General features: G+C 37.9%; 1 protein-coding gene across 1 annotated transcript; it reads left to right on the top strand.

Annotated features, from left to right (window-relative positions):
* The first annotated feature begins 4,724 nt into the window (after positions 1 to 4,724).
* Positions 4,725 to 15,939, top strand: fam162b.L (family with sequence similarity 162 member B L homeolog). Its single transcript, XM_018263274.2, has 4 exons — positions 4,725 to 4,915; positions 6,324 to 6,444; positions 14,494 to 14,602; positions 14,880 to 15,939. The coding sequence occupies exons 1-4, from the start codon at positions 4,783 to 4,785 to the stop codon at positions 14,991 to 14,993; spliced, it is 477 nt and encodes a 158-aa protein (XP_018118763.1). The 5' UTR covers positions 4,725 to 4,782; the 3' UTR covers positions 14,994 to 15,939.
* Positions 15,940 to 17,685: the final 1,746 nt, after the last annotated feature.

The following is a 17,685-nucleotide window of genomic DNA, read 5'->3' on the forward strand; positions in this document are numbered from 1 at the left end:
AACACCAAGAAAGTTCAGGATCCACAGTGTTATAATTTACATTGAATGTTCATTTGTGTCAAGGAAAGTCCAATATAAAAGTCCAGAAAACGTCACTTGACCTCTGCACTGCCAAAGTAAGGCCTGCATAAGAGTATTTCAGCTCCAATGTTCATAATTTTCATAATGTAGATACATTAATTTTTAAACATTCCTTCTGCCCGTATTATAGGTTATCAGTAGCTAAGATAGCAGCACTGGTTTTTTAAGCCAGGATTTTCCTCCACAACAAGCAAGGAGAAAAAATCCTCGAGCACCTATCCCAAGAGAAAACTACCCAAGCAGGCAGAGGAACATGAGGTAAAAGAGAATATTATTGTGAATATTTCCTCATACGAATTATCATCTGCTGAATTGACTTTACTAAATAACGGTTTGGGTTTTGTACCTACGTATCATACTGACTTTGTGGAGTGGGAAATTGACTTCCAGCGTTTTGTGAGAAACCTTAAATTAAAAATGTGTTTCCCAGATAGCACCAGCGTTAGTACCCCCAATGTACATATATTTAAAAAGAAAAGTACATTTATGCCTGTCATTAACAGTGATGCCTTAACTGCATTCGAAATGGTTGTGACTAACGAGGTTAAAAAAATATGGGATAACCCAGTAAAATATAAATCTAACTTATCACACGCCGAGAAAAAGGCACTTAATTCTCTGAAAGCTAATGACAAAATCATTATCAAAAAAGCAGATAAGGGTGGAGCCATAGTGGTCATGGACAGTGAAGGTTATAGGAAAGAAGTTTTAAGACAGCTATCTACACCAGGACATTATCTTCTAATCGGCAAAGACCCTCTACATGATATAATGGGAGAAATACTGAATATGGTGACCGATGCATTTACCAATGGCACCATTGACAAAAATACAAAAGAATTTTTGCTGACGGAGCATCCACGTACTCCCGTATTATATCTTTTGCCAAAAATACATAAGTCATTAGTAAATCCACCTGGTCGGCCGATAGTCTCTGGTGTAGACTCTGTTCTGGAACCACTGTCTAAATTTGTGGACTCATATTTACAACCACTGGTTAAGAATATAGCTACATGTTTAAAAGATACCAATGACCTATTAGAACGTCTAAATGGGTTACCCACATTAGATTTGGAATGTACACTATGCAGTATTGATATTGAGAGTCTCTATACCTCAATACCTCAAGATGAAGGCCTAAAGTGCATAGAAGAGGTACTATTAGAGACTACTTTACCAAATGATTTGATCTATTTTCTTTTGGATTGCTTAAACATTGTCCTTAAAAAGAATTATTTCAGATTTGAAGGGAATTACTACTGGCAGCGCCAGGGTACGTCAATGGGTGCTGCAGTAGCACCATCCTTCGCCAATCTTTTTGTCCACATGATTGAAAATCAATTTTTCTTAAAACATAAACACAGTGAATGCATTGTGACATATTTACGCTATGTGCACGATATACTGCTAGTATGGAAAGGGGATGTATCCCTGTTCCATGAGATGGTCTTAGAAGCGAATACAAAACATTCTACTATTAAATTCACTTCTGAAACCTCTAATAAGTCACTTAACTTCCTAGATGTACAGCTTACACTTAATGGAGGTAAATTGTCGACAACTCTATACAGAAAAGCCACTGACAGAAATAATTTATTGAAAGCTACAAGCTTTCATAACCCTCGGTGTATCAAAGGCATTCCGAAAGGCCAATTTCTAAGGGCTAGAAGAATATCCTCAAGTAATGAGGATTATTGGAAAGCCGCTACAACTCTGATTGACAGGTTCAAGACCAAAGGCTATAATAGCACAACCCTCAGACACACAGCTAAACAGGTGGGAAGTGTACCAAGAGATATGCTTTTGACTAATAAAAAGGGCACCAATACAGTGGATAAAAGAATGCCCTTCGTTAGTAAATACTCCACCCATAGTGGCTCTGTTGAAAAAATCATTAAAAGATTTTGGCCCATCCTTAATGGGGATAAACAATTAAGTAAAACCTGCCCACAACCCCCCATGTTTAGCTACAAAAGAGGTTCCACACTAAGAGATATTCTTTGTCCAGCAGAACCGCACCGTTCTAAAAGAATAGACAGAATTTTCAAAAGCAAACCTAGCATTGGGACCTTTCCATGCCTTAATTGTGTTTGTTGTTCCTCCATCATTAAAGGGGCAGTCGTACAACACCCCACAAAAGGCAATAGCATTCAATTGAAACACTATGCCACCTGTGATACAGGATGCGTTGTGTATATGCTCAAATGCCCCTGTGGGAAAGTATATGTGGGACAAACGGGTAGACAGGTGAAAACCCGTATCAAAGAACACAGGGGTGACATTAAAAACTTCAAAGCGAATACTTATACAGATACCCCAGTTTCACGCCACTTCAATACCTGTAGACATAACATGTCACAGCTAAAATGGCTAGTGCTCGAAGTAATGGAAGTTCCACAAAGGGGTGGTGATAGAAAAAAACTGCTTCTACAGAGAGAAGCCCTGTGGATAAAAAAGTTAAGTGCCTTGGAACCTTTGGGTCTAAATGACCAATGGAGTGTGGCTAGTTTTTTGTAGATTCATTTACTAACTATTTTCCTTTTTTTTTTAACAGATAGTGCTGCCCTTTTGAACAGATTTGAATAGATCTCTACCCTTGGTAAGATAAAATATTATAAATGTGCTATCTTAGCTACTGATAACCTATAATACGGGCAGAAGGAATGTTTAAAAATTAATGTATCTACATTATGAAAATTATGAACATTGGAGCTGAAATACTCTTATGCAGGCCTTACTTTGGCAGTGCAGAGGTCAAGTGACGTTTTCTGGACTTTTATATTGGACTTTCCTTGACACAAATGAACATTCAATGTAAATTATAACACTGTGGATCCTGAACTTTCTTGGTGTTCACACACAGCCTTTTCTAGTTGTTTGATAATGGTGGGCGTGACCAGGCTACAAAACCTCTTAGCAATGGCCACAAACCAATCATGTTGTTGGTGGGAGGAGTGTGTTGTATTTAAATTCTGTATCACTGTGATTGCTTGTTACACTTGAAAAAGAGCCTTTAAGCTCGAAACATGTCGTGTGGTGATTAAAGGACACTTGAGCAGCAGTTTTTCTGTGCTTCTTGGTATCATTACCCCTACACAATTCTTTTTTCCTGATTTAGCTCTGGATGGGAGCAAGGGTGTAAGATACCTGAAATTCATTCGACAAAGGGCGATATTACACCAGTTTCTTTGACACTAAATTCCATTGCTATGGGTCACTGGCTCTGGATAAACATTCGCTACAACGCCAAGGGTAATAAAAATCATAATTATAAAGCAGGTACTGATGCACACAGTGTTAATAACTGTATTAGTGTGCAGTTCACTAGGTGCAAGTAAGTTGTGTGTGTAGTGAAACATGCAAAGGGAACCCTGGAAGTAACACCTGCTAAGGGTACATGAGGTTGGAGGGATGGCTTTGACAGTCAACACCCATTATCATAAATACAAGAATGCCATTGTCCACAGAGTTATATAAACAACTCTGATGTTTTGGCTGATTTCTTCTTTCTCAGCAATAATAAAACAGCAATTCATATTTAACGGTAATTAAGTTGCATAATCCCATACTGATGGCAAAACAATCCTACTGAGTTTTTAACAGAAGGTTTTTTAGCAGACTTAAGGTACGGTGATTACAGATATACCCCCAGGGTTATTACCTGTAAAATAATATCCATACCTATAAAATAAATTGTTTAATGTTCTTTGCCTTTACCTTTATGAGAGCCATGCCCTTCCCATTTAAGGTGCAATATACATTCTTATATTGATACTGAGAAAAATAAGTAAATGGCTCAGTGAAACATTATGTAAGCTGTAGCAGTTGTTTGGATAGGAACAAGCTGTAGTAGTAGAAGTTGTAGGCCTGTAAATTTATATTTTGTTTCAAAATTCTTGCAATAATTAACAATAAAAACTATTTTACTACAACTTGTGTAGATGACCAAAAAATTTGTTTTCAATTCAGATCTCAGTTTAGTTTTCAGTTGGAAAATAGAATCTTTATATGCAGTGTCACACACTGCAAACCCTGCAAACATGATAAGTTGCACAAAAATGAAAACTAGGATGTAACAACCCCAGAAAAAGCAACAAAAGAAAGAAGAATTATTGATCAGTGCTGACCATGTATATATTTCTGGTTATATAGGAAATAAAGGACTAAAGTTTGGTAAATTATCTCATTACCAAGGTAAGGCCTCACTTTTTCAGTTGTAAAATTGTTCTTAATCCTCTTTAAATCAGAACACATATGTAAGAGTGACACTGAGAAGCTTCTGTTCAATGAATATATACTGTAGCTAAGAGCTTATGTTTTCTAATTCAGTAATATATTAAGTGACATCTAACTGAATATTAAGTTAATATTTTGCTGAATCCACTGTATGTTCTTTTTCTATTTTGCTGTAAATGCAATAAAGCAATATCCTGACCCGTGCAAATAAAAAGAAAGTGCCTTGTATTTGTTTTCTGTATCCTTATATTTCTTTCCATCATATTCTAAACCTTAGTTTAATTGCACTCCTGTTTTTTTTTACACAAAATGCATAACTATACAAAATTCTTATGAGAGGATGGGCTCAGGACTCCTGACGTTATTGGATGGGATGGGATACACAAGAGAAACTGTCTGACTTCCACTGCTTTATTACTTAGGGCTGGGAATATTAAGCAGCACAAGACACAAGACTGGGAAACAATGTTTGCCACTGGGCCAGTAAGAAGAGGTTTGGGTTTGAATAAGATTTCATTGAAGCTTTCAAATCAACAGTTGACCATCCCAAGTCACAGCAGGCAAATGCTCCATCTTTCTAATGATTGCAACTACAAAGGTAAGCTTTCATAAGAACACTAGCCAGCTTGGTACAATCTACAACAAAATTCTGGCTAGTGAAGGGCTACATGTCATTCTGGGAAAGTATGACTCAGTAGTGGTAGAATGAATAAGATAAGGGATGAATATTCAACACAATGATAAAACAATACTCAGAGTAATTACAATATAGAGTATGATTTGTATAAAAATATCAGTGTATGCATAAAAGAAGTGTAACAAACTAGAGACAGCTTAGTGGTATATGCAATAAATAGCAGCCATTATAATAAGCAGAGAAAATATGATTCAGGTCATAAAGCACAAAATGAATTAAACCTTAATATTTTGTTAAAGGGGTGGTTCACCTTCACTTTAACTTTAAGTATGTTATACAGTTGCTAATTCTAAGCAACTTTTCAGTTGGTTTACATTATTTATTTTTTATAGTTTTTTAATTATTTTTCTTCTGACACTTTACCGCTTTCAAATGGGGTTCACTGACCTCATCTAAAAAAACAAATGCTCTGTAAGGATACACATTTAGGGGCATATTTATCAAGGGTCAAATTTCGAATTGAAAAAACATTAAAATTCGAATTCAAAAAGACCAACCGAAATTAAGTCAAAGTTTTTTTTTGCAAAAAGAAATCAGGCCTGTTGGAATAAACCACCTTTTTATCTTACCAGAGTGCTGCCATTTCATCCTTTGCGCAATTGAAGTTTTTTTGGGTCGAATAGGTCCATTTTCGATCTAATAGGTCCATATTCAGTTGAATTCGAAACGTTCGGATCGAAGGAATATCCCATTCGATCAAATTCGATTAGAAATTTTGACCAAATTTAATTTTTAAAGAGACAGTACATGATACATTTTGATATTCGAGTTTTCGAGATTTTTGCAAATTTAAATCGAATTAGGACTATTCCCTAATCGAAATACACAATAGCTCAAAAAAAAAAAACACATTAAAAAACACATTACATTAGGTTTATACAAATGTTAGTTAATATAAAACATATTTATAACATATTTATATATTGAATTTGTTTCTAGAAATTGAGAAATTTTATATGCATAGTAGTATTTATAGTGGGAGTTGTACATTTGAGTTGGGGGATTTAGAGTCAGGAGCCCCTGGGATATTACTACACTGCGGCTTGCCCAAGATGGGACCCACAAGGGTATGCCATAGGACATTGCAAAAGTGTAGATAAAAGTTGTGGGGTGGAGTGTTGAGCCCAGACGAGTCATGTTGCACCATGACTATTACTATAATGCAGATTTTCCAGAAGAGTGGACTCAGGGAACATTAAAGTTTTCTGGGCATTTTAATTTTTTTCCATTGTTACTGGCACTTTAAAACTGCTGAGTAGATATTTCTCACTGTGCAAAATGGAATGCTTAGTTTTATGTGGTTTTATAGATTTTAAAGATGGCGGCAACAAGACCAAAGTTCCCCGTCATAGACCCACACGCTTTGATAAAAAAATTCTGATGTGGACTGGCCGATTCCAATCAGAGGAAGAAATTCCATCATCAATTTCGTAAGTAGCAAAGGGCCCTCTAGATAGTCTGTGGAGCAGCATCCCTCTTTCTTTCCTTCTGGTCTTTGTATCTTCTAGTGAACCGTTTAGCTTATGTTTTCAAAGGGGTTGCCTTTTTACTTTTGTTCTTGTCACAGCTAGCAGGGGAATGCTCACCATTGGTGGGACCTGAGGTCAGAGTTCATAACACTTAGATGGTTAAGGTCCTCAGTGAGTATGCATCATGGGAGGTGATCAAATTTGGCAGCTGGTGAATGCTATACATTTTATTTTGCATTATTAAGCGGCCCCTTAGTAATGTTACTAAGTAATATTACTAGTTTCAGACTGCTTATGTGTCTTGGTTATCAAGTATGGCAGCACCAGCTAGGATTTTCTTTTTCAATATTTTATGCTCAATGGTTTTATTCATGTTTTAGTGTTACATATTACAGTACATACATACATTTAGGAGGTTATTTACTTAACCTCAATTTTTTCTGCTCTGGGTTTTTTGAGCAAAAAATAAAATTTTTAGTGGAAAAAACTCATTATTTTTTGAGATTTATTATACAACGCTGCTGCAAAAAGTCAGAATCCAAAAATTTGCCATCTCAAACCTGCCGAGGTCATGTATAAGTCAATGGGAGGTGTCATTTTTACAATTTGAAGATAGTGTGGTCTGCACTGGGTTTCGTCCAATAATCCAAAAAAGTTTTTGGGAGATAACCAAAATAAAATCAATGATTTGCTTTTTCACTCGCTGCATTTTTACCTGACCCAACTTTTTCAAGTTATTTCATTAATAAATAAGATAAAATCGTGGATGGGAATTTGTTTGCTTGGTTTCATAAAAATATGAGATACATTTCAGTTTTAGTAAATAAACCCCTAAATGTCTGCAATGTACTGTTTCTGTAACATTGCTATGGCTGCACAATTTTATTAAACTTCCATTTTTGTCATTGAATTCAAAGGTTTACATTTAAGTTTTCAACATTTTCAAGATACATATTGTTATTTCTCCAAAGAAACAAACTTAACATCTATCAGTGTGTTTTGTATGTTGTTAAATTTCTGTATAAAGTAGGATATACTGATTTTCATTAATTCATGCACATATAGGGTAGTTTGGATTATCTTTGTTGATGCTTTAAAACCTTTGCCTCATAAATGAGCGCTAATTTACACAGTCCTATCTTTAGCTCCAGTCACTGCCAAAATATTTTGCTAAATTAAGAAACATATTTTCATTTCCCCCTTATTTCATTGGGCTATATTTAATGAAAAGCTGTGACTGATGAGATTTCAGTTAAGTACATGTTGTTCTGAAGATATTATCAGGATTAATGAAGTGCAGATGTTGTACTATAACTCTGCAGCTGCATTTTTATAATATTGCCAGATACTGCAAGAACCAAGCATTTATTGTGACATATAGTGGTCCTCTCATTTTATCCCGAGCAGTGAAGTATCCAAGAGGGGAACTGAGCACAAATGTGCAATTGTTTAGGTGCCAATTTAGGGCTAAACAAAACTAACTGGGATAAAAGGGTCCATGGATAGCGTATTCCCACAAAACAAATAGTTTTGCTTGGCAGTGGCGTCTTTTATCATCTGTTTTTAGCACTATGCACCTTGCCCCGGTGCAGCCCTGCATTTTGAACTGATACATATCAAATCAACAATGCATTCTACATTACTTAATTAGATGGTGACAGGAAATAATCCACCCAATAATATTAGGGTACCTGAGCATAACATATGGATGCACAAAGTGATTAGTATATCTTCACTGAGCTTTCTTCCCAGTACCACTATAAACTATGTGTGTGTGATGAACTGCTGTGACTACAGAAAACAGAAATTGATTTGGACTTGATTGTTTCTCTCAATCCAAAGGATTCCATATCTATAAAGTACTAATAATTAGTCAAACAAATCCAGATTCTTCTAAAAAATAGATAGTGGTTCTAGTCAATGTTTCTAAGATCTAATTATACTGGTTCTTAAAGAAGCTATATATATATATATATATATATATATATATATATATATATATATATATATATATATATACAGTATATATATATATATATATATATGTATATATACATCCATCCAAAGAAGATCAGCACTCTCAAGTCTTAAAAATATGAAAAAGGTTTTATTGAAAATAACACAGCATAACAGCATGGGACTAATGTTTCGGGACTAATGTGTCCAGGGCCTTTCTCAAATATATATATTATATAAAGTACACTGAGTTGTAAAATTGTAAACCATGACCATATATAAGGCAAAGTATAAAATACATAAGATATTGTGTACAAGAAAAAGCCTGATGGTGTTCATTTTGCCTTCTTTCTGGTAAATCAATAAGGAGGGTGTTTGATATTGTATTTTGACTGTTGCCTTAGAAGACAACATAAGGTAAAATAATGTTATAGAGTTATAATATTCACTTTTATAAAAAAAAGCTTTTGGTTTGGAAGATTAACCTTGCACCACAGATTCATAGTGGATAGAATGAGGATTCTTCAAGATATATATGCACAGCATGCTGCCTTGGGAGAACCCTCAATATGGGACCAAAATGTGTAGATGTCAGCAAGAAAAGTCTTCATATCCTGACAATGTCTTTTTATGACTGTTGTACTTTATTTAAATAGTACAGATATGAAACTTTTTATCCAGAATGCTTGGACCTAGGGTTTTCCAGATAAGGGATCTTTCCATAATTTGGATCTCCTTACTAAAAAAATCATTAAACGTTAAATAAATGGAATAGGATTGTTTAGCCTCCAGTATGGATTAATTATAGCTTAGTTTGGATCCAGTACAAGGTAAAATTTTATTATTACAGGGAAAAAGGAAATCATTCTTAAAAATTAGAATTATTTGCTTATAACGGAGTCTATCACAGTCACAAAACCACAACATAAAGTTAGTTTCTTCTAGAGCTAATTAAGTTACCAGAATGTTTTAAGACTGTGGGAGCAAACAGCAGCAATTGGAGAAAACATAGAGACAGCCCAATACAGTGAACCCAGTAACACACTGACCAAGGTAGAAATGATAACCACCGCACAACCATGGTTGCTACATATTTAAAGGAGAATTCAACCGTTTAGCCAAAAAAAACCTACCCCCCCACCCCATGTAGACCCCCCCTCCCTCCTCCCCGCCAGGCGAGCTGCCCTCCCAGGAAAATGCCCCAAACTTTATACTTACCCCTCGGTGCAGATTCAGGGATCTGATTTCACCACAGCCATCTTCCGGGTCTTTGGTAAGCGGAGAGGGAGACCAGTGAAGTGGTGCATGCACAGTTTGTGACAACTGCGCATGCACCGAAATGGACCGAAATTGCAGAAGTGTCGGAAGAAGACACTAAGACCCGGAAGATGGCTGCGTTGAACTCCAATGCCTGAATCTGCACTCAGGGGTAAGTATAAAGTTAGGGGCATTTCCCCAGGGGGCAGCTAGCCTATGGGGGAGGAGGGAGGTCAGTCTATGTGGGGTAGGGGTTAGGGTTTTTTTGGCTAAATGGTTGAATTCTTCTTTAAAGGAGAAAAGCCCCTACCTACTACCCTAGATAATCCCCCCCCCTGTCAGGTTTACCGGAGAATCAGATGATGGATCTCTTCTAGATGGCAAGGACCCACAGGTGGCTCACACAACACAGAACCCACCTGGGGATGATACAGGGGGAGCCGTGAGTGGAGAGAAGCCAGTGAGGCTAAACAGAATCGAGGTACCAGGGAGTAGAGAGAGAGGCGTAATCAAACCGGATCCGAGTTCAAGGGCAGGCAGCAATACAGTAGGAACAATAGACAGGCCGAAGTCTGGATATGCAGCGAAGATTCAGAGTCGAGAACAAGCAAAGGTCATACACAGGAGTCAATAGAGAAAGTTTGTATAGCTAGGCTTTCAGGGATAAACCATGATAACCAGGCACAGATCAGATATAAAAATAAGTTTAAATACCTTGGGCCTTGATGCCACTTCGCCAGCATCAGAACGCCTGGGTAAAGACGCCAGCGTCACAACGTTCAGCACCATAACACGCGTGCCGGCATCAGTCAGAATGCACTCCTTGTTGCACACGCCTGCGTCCCGATGACCGTGATGTCAGAGCCACAGGGAGATGCCGCGCTGAGGGACCCCTTCAGTAAGTATTTTACATTGCCCCCTACCGAGATGCAGCCTCTGGACACAAATACTAGAAGGCTTGTCTGGATGAGTCTTGTGAAACTGAGTCAAAAGTCTAGGAGCATGTAAATGTGAAGAAGGTTCCCAAGAATTTTCTTCTGGTCCATAGCCCCTCCATTTGACCAGATACTGTCTTTTCCCTCTCCTTCGAGATCCAGGATCTGTTCTACCACAAATTCCTCTTGGTTATCAACAATAACTGGGGGGGGGGGCGGAGGGAGAATTTTTCCAGGAAATTGATTATGTATCACAGGTTTAAGCAAGGCTGCATGGAACACTGGATGGATGCGGTATGACTTGGGTAACTTCAACTGAAAGGAAACTGGATTCATTTGCAGACTGATAGTAAAAGGACCCAAAAATCGCTGCCCCAACTTCTTACTTGGACAAGACAATTTAAGATTAGCCGCGGATAACCAATCTTTTCTTCGTTTGTGGTCTGCATAGACCTTGAAGTTTTGTTGTGCTTTAGCCATTGTTTGTTGTAATAGTTTAAAGATATGTCTCAGAAAGACAAGTTGATCCTGAACTACAGGAACCAAGATCTCTGGAAACAATGAAGCTGGGAAAATTGCAGGATTCAACCCATAATTAGCAAAAAATGGAAATTGTTTGGTCGAGGAGTGGCAGGAATGATTATAAGCAAACTATATGTAAACTTTCCCAGTCATCCTGGAGATAAGAGGAGTAACATCTTAGGTATTGCTCCAAAGTTTGGTTTGTTCTCTCTGTTTGACCATTAGACTGAGGGTGGAATGCTGAAGAGAGAGACACTTTAATCTGTAATGCCCCACAGAGAGTCTTCCAGAATTGTGAGGTAAATTGAGGACCGCAGTCAGAGACTACTTCGTCTGGTATCCCATGAAGTCTTACCACTTCTTGAATAAACACTTCAGCAGACTCAGAGGCAGAAGGTAATTTGGATAATGAGACAAAGTGAGTCATCTTAGTGAGACGGTTCACAAACACCATAATAGCAGTGTGCCCTTGAGAAGGTGGAAGTTCTGAAATAAAATCCATAGACATGGATCCCTAAGGACGAGATGGTACAGGAAGCGGTTGTAGAAGACCTAGCGGTTTGTTTTGAGAAGCTTTAGATTGAGCACAAGTTTCACAAGAGACAATGTATTTAATACAGTCCTTGATCAATCCAAGCCACCAAAATAATCTTCTTGCCAGCAAAGAGGTCTTTTTTATTCCCGGGTGACGAGCTAGTTTAGCATAATGGATAATTTTGAGTGCTTCAAGACGAAGACTCTCTGGAACGAAAAGCTTATCATTAAAGAAAAAAAAACGTCTTTACAAATTATTTCCTGAGGGAGTGAAGAGCGAGGAATGGCTTCGGAATCTCTTTTAAGTTGATCAAGGAAGGAGGTCTGAAGAAGAAGGAAATGGTTAGGTCCTAGGATAGTTTCAGAAGATTCATGCAAGTCTTGTTGTGGAGAAAACATCCAGGATAATGCATCTGCTTTTGTGTTTTTGGTGCTCGGGTGGTAGGTGAGGTGAAAATGAAAGCACATAAAAAATAATGCCCATCTGGCTTGTCTGGGCCTAAATCTTTTACCTGATCAGAGATTTTCCAGATTACGGTAATCCGTAAAACTAAGGATAGGATGTCTGGCGCCTTCAAGAAGATATCTCCACTCCTCCAAAGTGAGTTTGATTGCCAATAGTTCCCTGTCAGCAACGTCATAATTACACTCAGATTTTGACATCTTGCATGAAAAGAAAGCGACTGGGTGAAGTTCCTCTTTAAAGGACAAGGAAAGTCTAAAGTAGAATAAGGCTAGAAATGCTGTATTTTGTATACTAAACATAAGCATGAACTGACTGCACCACAAAGCCTAATCAAACAAATTATTTATGCTTTCAAAGTTGGCCACAGGGGCTGTCATCTTGCAACTTTATTAAACATCTTGGCCTGACCCTGACCCTGCACATGCTCAGTGTGGTCTGGGCTGCTTAGGGATTGTCATAAACAAAGCTGCTTGAGTTCTGCATGGCTGGGCTCCCCCTGCTGTTCATAAGTATAATTGTTCCCCATAGCAGGTAGGGACCATCTGACAATTCCTATCCACAGCAGTAAATGAAGGGAGAATTCCACTGCATACAGTCAGGTTTCTTATAAAAACGGTACACATTTTTTAATTAAAGTATATTGGAGAAAGGTTTCTTTTTCATTAAAGAAAGTAAAAATTGGATTTTATTTTTTTGCCTTTCCTTGTCCTTTAATACCTGATCTTTGGGAGACAATGGCTCCAACTGCATTTTCAGAAGCATCCATCTCTAAGATGAAAGGCAGCAAAGGATCAGGATGATGAAGAACAGAGGCGGAAACAAAAAGATCTATTAAATATTTAAAGGGTCTTTGAGCTTCAGAGGTCCAGATGAACTTTACATTGGCCCGGGTGAGGCTGGTTCTTAACAAATTTCCTATAAAAATTAGCGAAGCCAATAAATCGTTGAACAGCTTTTCTAGTGGGGACAGGCCAATCCAGGATTGCTGAAACCTTCCAGGAATCCATCTGGATTCCTTGGGGAGTAATAAAAAAATCCTAAAAATTCCACAGAATCTTGTTCAAAAATGCATTTTTCTAGCTTAGCATAGAGTTGATGGGTGCGTAGGCGTGAGAGGACTTTTTTCATGTGAATTCGAGAGAATTAGAAAAAACAAGAATGTCATCCAATTATATTATGACAAAAACATCCAAAAAATCAAGGAACACGTCATTCACAAAGTGTTGAAACGTTGCCGGGGCATTGCATAGACTGAAAGTCATGACGAGGTACTCGACGAGGGACCCCTTCGGTAAGTATTCTTACACCCCCTGCATACTTAATTACCCCTGAAAGCGTCCCGTATACATTGCTCATATGGGTGCAAAGCAGGTCCGGACTGAGAATTAAAATAGGCCCTGGCATTTCAAGTACACAGAGGCCCAATCAGCCCACAAAGAGGCCCAAGCAGCCCCCACCAGCCCACTAAATACTGACTTTCTATGGGACCTTATAGCAGCCCCTCTGGCATTTGCCAGAACCCACAGATTACCAGTCCGGGCCTGGTGCAAAGTAAGCTTATCGGAGCTCATGGGCGCCATCCTCTGGATCTTCAGCCTTATTTGGGTCCTCTTCCTTCCCTTAGCCAATTCATGGCACTTTTGCCGCATGCACAGTTGCTATGATGCTATGTTGCTGCTGAAAGACTGCTCCAATAGCACATGCGCCAATACGACGCTCCTTACAGATGAAGACCCGGAAGATAATGCCCATGAGCTCCATTGTACTTACTCTGCACCAATATGTGAGAAAAGTATTCAGGACAACTATGCGGGGGAGAAGCAGAGCAGGGAAGGAGACTATCTAGGTTATTAGATAGGGGCTTTTCTTATTGGGGGGTTTAATTCTGCTTTAATGTGGGCCCCATATTTTTTTCTAAAATCTAAGTAGGCTACTAAAATTAAAGTTCTTATATCACCCAATACACAATGGGATATAAGCTCTCAGGTAAGAATGGCATCTAAAGATGTGTAACTAAAGAAAATGTGATCTTGACTCTGACTAAAAAACAAACTACAGACAAAACAAGGCTTTCAGTATAAAACATGCAATGCAAAAATGACTGTTCAAGCCCCTTAGAAATATAACTAAAAGATGACCTTGTCAGCAGTGTACCCATGACATTACTGCCTTGAAATGATTTGATTGCTGGAGTGCTTTCACAACTAGTCATCCATAACTTGTCTTCTGATTCAGTTCCAGACTCCTTCAATGGTGTTTTCACAAGCTGTCTATTGTTTACACTCCTGAAAATGTTATTGTTTGTAAACTATAAAATACTTTCATCTGTTTATCCTTCAGAATAGAAACACTGGCTAGAGCAAGGAACAAAGCACGTATCAAGGCTTGTTACATTATGATTGGACTCACAATCATTGCTTGTTTTGCTGTGATTGTGTCTGGCAAAAAGGTAAGGAAATTCCCCTTTGCATTTTAACCATTTCAGTACTGGAAAAGATTGTCCAAACAAAGAACGGATCCCATACCTGCATTGATTTTTTTATGTAAAATAAAACAAAAGAGTTTTAAAAAGATAATAACCATTCAAATGACAGCTACTGCAAAGTTGTATGAAGGGGAATATAAAAACTAACCTTAATAACCAGTATGTATATTATCCCAAACCAGTGTTAGTATAATTTTAAATGTGTTATTTACATTATTTCCTCTGCTTTATCCCCTTGCAGGCTGCTGCCCGGCACGAATCACTAACAAGCCTTAACCTGGCAAAAAAAGCAAAGTGGCGCGAAGAAGCGAAAAATGAACAGAGACATGAAACTGATGAACATGACACACAATAAATATTCAGATAAACCTAGAGGGAGACTATCAAATGTATACTTTTACAGAATGAAGTTGATCATTTGGAAAAACCCCTTTATATGGCTTTTTTTAAAAAAATCTAATGCAAGTCTATAAATACTGAGCTATTTCATGGTAAGCAAGACTCAGCAGTGCTAGTTGAAATCAAATGAATATGGAATCCTGTTAGTTAATCTTCAGTTTAGGAAATAGGATCATCCTTACAAGACATGTTCTTTCAAAAGGGTAAAATAGTTCTTGCCATGCTGTCTGAAAGAAATAATGGCTGTACAGTGTAACAAAAGGTTTAATATCTTTTTAACACTGGTCACAACATTCATATTAAATGACTAATGACTAATAGGTGTACATGTGCATAAAAACTAGATGAAGTATGTCCTCTTTAGCTCCTCGCACCTTCTAATGATGAAGAATTTACCTAATTAAGTGAAAATACTTGTTAGGTGGGGCAAACTGCACTATTGAGATATTTTTCACACTGTAGGAGAAAAGCAGCTACAAAGACTGCACAATTATCAGTTTTTTGGAGCAGTAAGAGCAACTTAGATAATAAAGTATTTCTAGATTTTTCTAGGAGGAGGTGGAGCAAGATTGAGGGGGTTGTAGGTGACCGGACAGCTCTTCTTCAGGGGGGATCACAAAAATGCTAATTACATCACTGGTAGACAGACAGAATCCAACAGTGTCTGGCTCAGTGCTTCTATATTCTAAAGAGCTGATTCTAGACATGTGGAGACAGCGATTGCATTTACTGATATTATGAATTATGAAAAGCTGATGCAGTGATGGCAAACTTGAACAATGAAAAAGTGAAGACAATAACTTTTAATAGAGGTCAAGATTTGTTTTCCCATTCACCTTGAATGCAAACCTGCTTTATAGACAAATTTGGCAGTACAGAATAAATACTGGTTTACTATGAAATGGTTTGTGTGTGTATATATTTATCCATCTGGTTTGATATCTTGACCAGAGAAATTTCCTTTACTTTGAAGAGCTGTGAAGAAGACACATCATAAAAATAGCATTCTGCACTCTAAACAAAGAAACACCTCATTTAACTAGTGTGGTTTGTCCAACATACAGTGGCATCTATAAATATCTGAAAATAGTCTCAGTTATTTGTATTGTTCTGTAAATATAATTGCAGTCTCATGTCTCTGTAACCTGTCATTTACTAGATAATGTATCCTAGAAAAAAAGGCCCAAGATCTAATTGTGTCCACAAATCCCAGCCGGCTCCTACTTGTTTCCCTTCAAGTCCGAAAAAAATCACTAAAAATTAAAAGCCAGCGCCAAAGGCACAGGGGACAGACAAAATAGAATATAGGGTAATATTGTTTTACAATGTTGCCACCTCTTGTGTAAAAAAACAAACAATTATCTCCACATTATAAGTGTTACCCTCATTCGGTATTAGCCACCACCAAAGGGTTAAAAAAATTTCCTTAGAAAGACTTGTTTAGGTGGGTACTCACAAACATAGGATCTCAACTTGCATGTAAAGGATCGTGAAATACTTCTCCTGGTATAAGCCCGCTCAGGGAGTGCTCCCCACACAACCCCGGTGTCAAATTGGACAGCGCAGTCACGGTGACTTCAATTCCAGATTTCCCGTCCCTCTACTACCAAACTCAGCACTTCCGTCCGTCCGGGACATTTACCAGATAATGAACAGTGTAAAAGCTGGCCTAATACTAAGTGCTGAGTAACTTTGCATTATATAGTCCTGTTTAGTGTAAGCTTGGACCACCTGGGGCTCACCAGAAAACCACATCCCAAATACTCATGGATTGGATAATTATAAAGCAAGAGCTTGCTTCATACATTTTTATAGTTATCACAATTTTTTCCTCCAAAGTGTCATTATTTCCCAGCATGCTGTGTCTTTGTGTTACTGTATATATACAGTATTTGCACTTTTTGCATTAGCAAATTGATTCAACATAATGACCCGATACACTTTATTAATGCTGGGCTAAAATGTGAATGCAGCAATACCTCCTCTTGCCTCATCTTTGATTTCCCCTGCTACCCATTGCTGTTGTATCTGCGCTACATAACTAGCAGGGGGTTGGGGATGAGCAGGAGCAATGACAAGCTTATAAAAGGTCAGAATTCAGGAATGGCAGGCAGGAGATGTATGTGCCTGATGCCCCCCACCGCCACCATTCCACCCAAGGCAGTTGCCTCTTCTGCTTATCCCTAGTATTGTTACCTACTTTCCCTATTACTTTGGGTGAAACTGCAGGCTCAGGCAAAGCTCATTGTAGGATTACATTAGCAGGCAACTGTGTCTATGTCAGATCTGTGTTTTGAACGAACAAGCCAGCTGTTTAGGGGCAGGGTTCAGTCAGAACAACCTGGTACAGTGTGGACCATTGATCATGTAGCTTAGTGTGGCTACATCATTCTGCCACTTTTTTATCTCTGCTTCCCAGTTTTTTTTTTACTAATCCCCATTTTATTCCAGCTTGCCCCGTATCTTGCTGATGTCAGGAACTCTTATGTGCCATTAGATATCAAAAACAATGCTTAAAACCTTCACTGTATTTCACCATAAGAACTATAACGTCAAACATAAAAATAAAGGTTTTAAGAGCTACAGTACCTTGATGATTATATTAGAATACCCACTGTATTAAACATAATATATTAAAGGAAAATGCC

Source organism: Xenopus laevis, chromosome 5L, assembly GCF_017654675.1.
Source record: "Xenopus laevis strain J_2021 chromosome 5L, Xenopus_laevis_v10.1, whole genome shotgun sequence".
Classification (NCBI taxonomy): Eukaryota; Metazoa; Chordata; class Amphibia; order Anura; family Pipidae; genus Xenopus; species Xenopus laevis.